Consider the following 8419-nt stretch of genomic DNA (forward strand, 5'->3'; position numbering starts at 1 on the left):
ACTGCACGGGGTCAAGCGCCCTCTGCCTTCATTGCTCTTCCTCATGAAACACGGCCTGTGAGCCTGACTAACCTCAGGGTCAGCTCCTCCGGAGCAGAGGAGAGACAAGATGGCAAATCCATCTGTCCATCAACAAACTACCAGTCAGGAGGGGCGCTTTGTTATAAAACTAGGGCTGCAGAGGAGGCCCCCCCAGAGACTGGGTTTCCCCCTGAATTGCTCCCCCATTTTCCAGTGGCTGCTCCAATCTGGGGGCGCAGTCAGCTGACTTTTCTCTTTGTTGACTTTGGAGGGGTTGCCAAGCTTGGACTACGGGGACGGTGTGACCAGCACCAGCTTTGCTTGGCACTCAGGCTCTGCCGGGGGTGTTGAGGCCACTCTTGGGGAGAGGGGGCCGAGAATCAGGTCCTTCCAAGTCTTCAGGCACCTCGGGACTTGCCCTGTTATACAGCACCCCTATGGCCTCAGTTTACCCACCCACAGCCCCCCCGTTCAGATGCCAGGGAAAGGAAGGACGAACTTTAATTGCTGCCAAGAACAGAGACCTCCCTTTGTCATCACTGACACCGGGCATGGCACAGCTGTCTCAGCCCAGGCTCGGTCCGCCCGTCCTGGAGCAAGCAGCCCTCCCCGCCGCCTGGGACCCGGGATTGCGGGGGGCAGGGTGCAGGCGGGGGCTTCTGCCTGGCAGGGCCTAGGAGCGCCACAAGGCCAGGTTGGCAGGAGGCACGTCGACGCGCTTGCGGGTGTGATCAGTGTCCCTTTGGTATAGGTAGCCACAGGTCAGCTTCTGCAAGGTGGAGAAGGGGCTCAGGGAGTTGGAGTACTGGGAGGTGTAGAAGTTGAACCTGAGCTTGTCCAGGTTCTGCCCCCTCGGGTCTACCACCACCGGCACGTAGGCTGCCACCAGCGTCTGCTCGCGGGCCTGCTTCCACGACCGGGACAGGGCAGGGTGTGGAGACTTCACTTTTTTGCCCGATGGTGTCTTTGGCTCCTGGTTGGGTACGGAAGGTTTCTTTGAGTCCTGGGGGGAAGGAGAGAAGGGGAGAGCTAAGGCATCAGACACTGGGGCTTCCACTGCTAAGGCCAAGGGTGGGAGGGGGGAAGGTGCCACCAATCAGAAGCTTCCAGAGCCACCCCGGAGACAGCTCTGCTGGCCATAGAGCCAGACAGCTCCAGGTAAGGGGATGTCCTTCAGGGCCCCCTGACCTGCCCCCAGCTTGTGCAGACCCCAGCTTGCTTCTCAGAGGCCTCTGCCAGCTCAGAGGCTAGGAGCAGCGTTACCCCTCACCCCTCTCCCGCACGTCCGGCCGTCTGTCAGTGTCCTCCACCTGGCTCCCATCTGGGTCCTCTGCCACTGTTCCCACCAGGCCTCCATCCTGTCTCCTGCAGGGTTACTCCAGCTTGCCACCAAGTTCTCCTGCCTGCCCGCCTCGGGCCTCTCGGCCTGGGCTTCACACTCACACCAAATGAATCTTTCCATATCAATGGCCAGATCATAGAGCTCCCCTCCTCATAGCATCTTTCGCTCTCTACTGCCCAGAACAGACATCTCAAGGCCCCCAGCCTGGAAGGCAAGGACGTTAAGGACGGGGCTCCCGTAACCTTGTGCTCTAGCCAGACCGCCTGTGCATCACCCCTGGTGGCACCTGGTCCTTCCAGGCCTCCGGGCCTTTGCTCGGGTGGTTCCCCCAGCCCAGCATGCCCTCCTCCGCATCCATAAGGGAGAGTCTCTTTCCTGTCTGGCTGTGAGCTCCTCAAGGGCAATGCTCTCTCACCCTTACCCTTGACATAACAGCCTCCCAAATCCTATTCCTTGTTTCACTGCAGAACAAGGCATTTGGTGAGCACTCAATAAATGTTGGTTCGGTTGAACTGGATTCTAGCAAGAGGTAGTCCCCCTTCCGACCAGCCAGCGCATTCTATTTTAGAACGCCTCTCATCGTTATGAGGGGACAATGCCGGGTCTTGATAATCACCACTCTTGGTTGATGGGGCATGGAGGTCTACTCCTCAAGGAGGCCCCCACTGCCACACCGATCACGTCTAGTGACATTTATTTCCTCCTCCGTTGCTACTCTCATGACCCAAGTGTTTGGTTCATCTTTGACCCCCACACCATCTCCTAGGCACCGGATGCCCATTTCACTAGGGACCTTCACAGACACGACAGCACAACCCAGAGGACGAGAGGCGTGTGTGTCGGGTTGGCTCTCCCCTACTCTTCCAGGTACAGCGGTGAGGGGGACCCACTTCCGCTCTGCCCGGGCTCACAGCCCTCTTGCCCACAAGGACCTGGGAGGGAACCGCTAGCTACAGAGCTTCTGGAACTTGAAGCCCTGCCATCTTACAGAGGAAATCCCTGGTACTCGAGAGATATTGCATGCTCTTTTGCATTTAGTCTACAAACTACTTGCCCAGCTCACACTTGCCCAAGGCTTTCCTCCCAAGCAGGCTTTGGTGCTAAAATTTCCTCCTCAGGAATGTGTGTGTTGTCAGCCTTGCCTTTCGAAATCCTTCCTCTCCTTCCAAGCCAGAAGCCCTCTTGACACCTCCTCCAGGAAGCCTCTGGTACTGCAGCCCCTGCCCCGATCTCACCCTCCTCTGTGCCTTCAGGCCCTCCTCTTGGGATGTAGTCCTTTGCTAGGCTGGGACAAGGGGGAGGCAAGTGCACATTTTGAGGAGGAGCTAAGTCTGAGTCTGCAAGGGCCCAGAATGTTTCTGTACCTCTCTCGCTGCCCTGATTGCTGTGCTGGCCTCATCCCAATCCCAAATCCCGGTGCTTCCAGGCTCCTGCCAATGTTCCAACAGCCTGTAAACCGCTCCCAGTGTTCAGGACCGCATCCTAGTTGCCTTTGTATCCCTGGGGCTTACCCCATAGACGGCACACGGCAGAGCTGGAGAGAAGGGCGGCCAAGTGTTCAGCAATCTTCCCACTTCCCAGAATCTTCTGGGTTCAGCGACTAGCGCCGGGGGCGGGGTGGGGGTGGGGCTGTTACCAGCAGAGGGGCAACACCGGAAATGGGCTCTGACGCCAGTAATCAACAATCGCTCTGTGAGCACAGTGCCAAACTCTTTACGTGGATCATCTCTTCTAGCCCTCACATTACCCTTTAAGGAAGATATTATTCTTAGGCCTATTTATAGTGGAGCAAACTGTAGTAAGGAGGGTAGTTCCCCATTTAGGGGCAGATAGCTGGTAAGGAACCAGGCTAGCACCGAACCCAGGCCTGGTTGACCCCACGGGCCACACGCCATACTCCACTACGCCTACTATGTCCACTCCACGGGGGGCCGTGGTCTGCCAAGTCATCTCTGCCCACATTTGGTCAAGGGCAGCGGGGGAGCAGGGAAGGGAAGGGCAGCCAGATCTCCCAGTTCGGCAGGAATGCTGTGGGGTTTTGAAGGCCGGATTTTGGCGTTACCCTCTCTTAGCAGAGCTGACCATACAGCATCATTGGCTTCATTCAGTCACTCCATTCATTCAAAATGATTCCTCTTATAGGCCAGGCTCTGAGTGTGCAAATAATGCACACAGAAACACACACATAAAGCCCTGTAGAGCCGGGCTTCCTGCCCTCAGCACCACAGACACTGGGTGCTGAGAATTCTTTGTTGTGGGGCAGTGCCGGACCCTGCAGGAAGTTTAGTGTATTAAGTGTCCTTCTGAGGATGTGGGGTTCTGGTCCTCTTGACATTGCAGAAGGGCTCAGCCCATGGCCGTGGAGAGGAGGACCCACAGAGCCCCCCACCTTCAGTCTTGGCCTCAGGCTCAGGAGGTTGGTGTCAGGAGTGACAGAGGCATGTGCTTTCAGAATGGCCGGGGGGGGGGGGTGCGGGAGGGGTTCTGACCAGAGACCCACAGAGGGAAGGGCGACAGTTTCTAATTGGGACTGAGCATCTACCGAGCGCCAGGCACTAGCCACTCGGCTCCGCAAAAGCTCCTAAGAGCCATTGGAGATGTTCCTCCCATTTCTCAAATGTGGAAAATAAGGCTCGGAGACATGGAGGCATTTGTCTGAGTTCACGTCGTTGGTGAGGTGGCAGAAGTCCCACAGCTGAGACTAGTTAGTGCGGGAACCAGGGCTGGAACGGTCCCCTCTCTCTCTGGTCCAGCCAGGCCCTGCCTCAGGGGCCCTCCTGCCCTGGGTCCACCTGTCATCTCTGCTCTAGTGGCTGCTACCACAACATTTGGGGCCCTGGGGTGGGGGGCACCCAGCGCCTTCAGCACATCCAGGGATGAGGCCCCCACAGAAACTGGGGCAGAGGGACAGTCCCCGGAAGGAGGAAGAAGAGGAAAGGGAGGAGCAAGAGAAGACACTGGGGAGGAGGGGGGAGAGGGAGGAGGCGGGACAGAAGGAGGGGGGAGGGGGGAGGGGAAGCCCAGGCAGCCCAGCCTTGCCCTGCCCCTTCCAAGGGCCCAGCCAGGCTCCAGGTGACTAACCTCAGAGGGCTGAGAACACCCCATCGCCGGCCCAGGGCCCAGCACTGGCCAGCTCTGGGGGGAGGGTGGGGCCAGAATGCATACTTCCCTGGTTAACATCTGGTTTCATTTAACCTTCTCCTCCCATCCCCTCGGGTTCTCCTGTCAGTGCACTGGGTGGGGGGCGGGGAGCAGGGGGCGTGGGGAGGATGCATATGTGTGTGACTTTAGAGAAGTGGTTCACAACCGGGACTGTTTTTCTCCCCGGGAAAACATTTGGCCATGGCCGGAGACATTTTTGCTTGTCACAGGGGGGATGCTCCTGGCACCCAGTGGGGAGAGGTCGGGGGTGCCACTCAATATTCTACAGTGCCAGCACAGCCCCCCAATACAGAATATCAGCACCAACGGCAGCAGTGCCAAGGCTGAGGAGCCTGCTTGAGAGCTTTGAGGGAGACCCCTAACTCCCCACCTGCTTCCCTCAGCCCGCACTTAAGCCTCCCATTCCAGCGCCTGGGTGGCTCAGTCGTTAAGCGTCTGCCTTCGGCTCAGGTCATGGTCCCAGGGTCCCGGGATCGAGCCCCACATCGGGCTCCCTGCTCAGCTGGGAGTCTGCTTCTCCCTCTCCCTCTCCCCCTGCTTGGCTTCCCTCTTTCGCTGTGTCTCTCTCTGTCAAAGAAATAAATAAAATCTCTAAAAAAAAAAAAAAAAAAGCCTCCCATTCCAGGGGGCAAGGAAGTCTAGAGGTCAAGTAGAGGGTCTCACCAGGCCCTCCCCTCCCACTACCCTATGTTTATTTGCATTTCCAGTTGGAGTCAAAAGAAGGAAGCTGAATAGACCTCTCCCTCGCTGAGCCCCATCCCCAGAGGCAGACCCTACCAAGGCCTTTTATATACCCACATCTCTGTGTGTGTCCCTTCTACCAGGATTTACAATGGGGAAGAGCGTGAGTCAAGAGTGGGGCTTTCTGAGTAAGACCTGAAGACCTCATATGGGGTATTTCTGCAGGTCTGGGAAGACCCTATCCTCTCAAATACTTCAGGCCCCTGGCACATCCGCTAGGCTAGCCTGAGCCTGATGTTTCCACCATTAGCACCTCACTCATGGGGGGAAGGCCTGGTGCCCTCTTGAAATGCAAATGGCACTGGGTGAGACAGCGGGTGAGGCCTCCCAGGGCACCTGGTCCTGTGGAATGTGCCTGGGCTCTGGAGTGCGAAGGTCTGAGCTCAGGGCCTCACTCTGCCCTTATAGGTCAGGCAACCTTGGGCGAGTCTCCAAACCTCCTTGAGCTTCGGTTGCCTTGTTGGCAACATGAGGTTAATAAGGCTCTCTCCTTCACCAGCATGCTGTGGGGGAGCAGTGAGTGTGGGAACTGTGGGAGCATAATGCAAAGAGTAATTATGATCAGTCTCCTCCCGCAGTTAACCTGGAGGTTTCGAACATGCTCATCTTTGCGAGAGCAGGTTGGTCTGCTGTGGGGCAGAGGGGCTGGGAAGGGAGCCTATGAGGAGGCCCAGCCTGGGCCTTAGCATCCTCGTGAGGCTGTCTAGCACGGTGGCTTGGGGTTCAAATTCCAACTTCACCACTCACACTGGGTAGCCGATCCTTTGGGACTTTATAATACTCTGTGCCTCAGTTTTCCCACCTATAAAGTGGGAACAACTAAAGTATCTGCCTCATAGGGTTACCATGAAGATTTCATGAGACATTCAACATAAAGTGCCTAGACCTCTTGAGCGCTCAGTAAACTTTGGCTATCACTGCTACTTGTTACAAAGGAGGCTCCCAGCTCTCAGCCACACGGGTGGGCCAGGCTGGGGTCTTCATACGCTCTCCTGTCAGTCAAACTTCTTAATGCCCTTGGGCAGCCCTGTGATGTCATCCCACCTGGCACATCCTTGACCAGGGCCTTTCTTGTCGGTGAGATGGATTTCTGGTGGTCGGGGGCTCCAGAGTCACCCAGGGACCCTTGGGAAATACTAGGAGTGCCCAGGGGTGGGGGGGGCAAATTTGCATAGGCAGGGGCATTGTGACACCTCTTTGACAGCACAATTCCTTTTGTCTTCCTAAGGAGACACAGGGGCAGGGCTGGGGGCTGAAGTTTCGAGGCCTGGAAGGGTCTTTTCACCTTGCACTGACCCACTGTGCAATGCTCTCTTCCCACAATCTCTCAGGACCTGTGAATTGTGGGTACTGAGGTGAACAGAGAGAGGAGGAAATTCTCCCAGTTATTCAGGTACCTCTAGAAAACCTAATGTTTCCCCCAGGCCCCCAACAGGTCATAAGAAATTACTGGCAGGGAGGAAATGCACCCAGCCAACTCTCCCTTCTCTTTCTGTCTCCCTCTCTCTCTCTGCCTTCCAAATTACCGAGATGATGGCTGGAGGGAGGCGGGGAGGGGTGGATGGAGGCCTGGACAGACAGAGGAGTGAGAGAGTGGATGGGCAGGAGGATGAGTGTTGATAGGTAGATAGGCGGTGGATGGGCAGACGCCCCTGATTTGAGCCCTGCTCACCTCTTGAGCCTCATCTCTTGCTATGTTGCCCCTCACTCTATGCAGTAGCTAATTTCTTAAACATGCCCTGCTCTTCCCACCCCAAGCCTTTGCGTGTGCTGTTCCATAGACAGGTGGCTGAGCAGGGTGGCCGCAGATAAAAGGATAGACAGGTGGTCAGTAAATGGCTACATGGGTGGATGCTTGTGCTGTAGAGGATGGGATAGCAGAGGCCCAAGAGTCAGGCTCCTTGAGCTTGAATCTGGCTCTACCATTTTCCTGTTGTTGACCTTGGGCAAGTAGTTGACTTTCTCTGTAGTTCTATTCGTTCATCTGGAAAACGGAAGGACTACAGGTCTCTACCTACTAGGGATGGGCAGAGCACTCAGGATGGTGCCTGGCACAGAGTAAGCACTCAGTAACTCTGAGCTATTATTATGTGCGGGCAGGTAACTGGATTGATGAGTAGGCGGCTGAATGGGCCATTCTGTCCCCGTCTTCGAACACCAGACCCTCCCAACACCAGACTCGGGAGGCACCTTCCAGGAACGTGTCTGAAATCCCACATGAAGGAAGGGGCCTGGGCTTCTCCCTGGGGCCAGAGGGGAGGGAGATAGAACAAGCCAGCAACTTCCTGCCTTTTGCCACACTGGCTTGGGCTGGGCCCGGGACTGGTTTCCTTCCTGGTACTGTGTCAGCACTGACTGCTAGTTACAGGGTGGACTTTGGGGCCCTATGGCAGATCAGGAGCTGGGGTGTTGATGACATGTGCACTGCTCAGATCTCACACCCTGATGGTAATGACCCCTAATTTCTGAGAGGCTGGGAGGGCCCAGGAGGGGAGGCGGGTGGGGAAGAGGGAGCAGGAGGAGTGGCAACAGGGCTTACCCTCTCGGAGCCTCTGATCAGGGATTTCCAAGGCTCTGGGGCAATGATAGCTTGCTTGAGAGAGGGCGGGAAGGTGGGAACATGGCGTTCTGGATGGTGTGGCTGGCTCGGTGGCTCTGGGGAAAGTGGCCTGGCTCCCAGCCCAGGGCCGGAGGCAGCCGTCAGGAAGGAGCCCAGGAGGCAGGCAGGGTTTCGGGGGAGCAGGGCACCACAGCGTAGCACACTCTACACCTTGTCTCAGCCCAAGGGGGGGTGCTGGGCTGGATGCTGGGTGGCCTGAAATGAGTCCCATGGCCTCTCTGGGCCTCAGTTTCTGTATGTGCACAATGAGAATGTCCGGTCTCTCCATCTTGGACATTTGAAGGAAGGTGAATTGAATCTCATCCTGAGGACTTCAGATAGGGGCCTCTCCCCCACGACTGAACATAGGCCTGGACCCTGCCAGGAGTGTCCCCGGCCCAGGCTGGTTTCCGCTCACTTCACGATCTCAGGGTGGTGAGATCGAGCCCCGAATCGGGCTCCATGCTTAGGGGGGAGTCTGCTTCTCCTTCTCCCTCTGCCCGTCCTCTCTCAAATAAATAAATAAATCTTAAAAAAAAAAAAATCATGGCCTC

At 56.7% G+C, this 8419-nt stretch overlaps 1 protein-coding gene across 1 annotated transcript; it reads right to left on the bottom strand.

The window, feature by feature from the left end:
• Positions 1-694: 694 nt before the first annotated feature.
• On the bottom strand, positions 695-6319 carry GUCA1ANB (GUCA1A neighbor). Its single transcript, XM_044917438.1, has 2 exons — positions 6311-6319; positions 695-1024 (listed from the first exon to the last, which is right to left on the bottom strand). The coding sequence occupies exons 1-2, from the start codon at positions 6317-6319 to the stop codon at positions 695-697; spliced, it is 339 nt and encodes a 112-aa protein (XP_044773373.1).
• Between the last annotated feature and the right edge of the window lie 2100 nt (positions 6320-8419).

Source organism: Neomonachus schauinslandi, chromosome 8 (assembly GCF_002201575.2).
Source record: "Neomonachus schauinslandi chromosome 8, ASM220157v2, whole genome shotgun sequence".
NCBI lineage: Eukaryota > Metazoa > Chordata > Mammalia > Carnivora > Phocidae > Neomonachus > Neomonachus schauinslandi.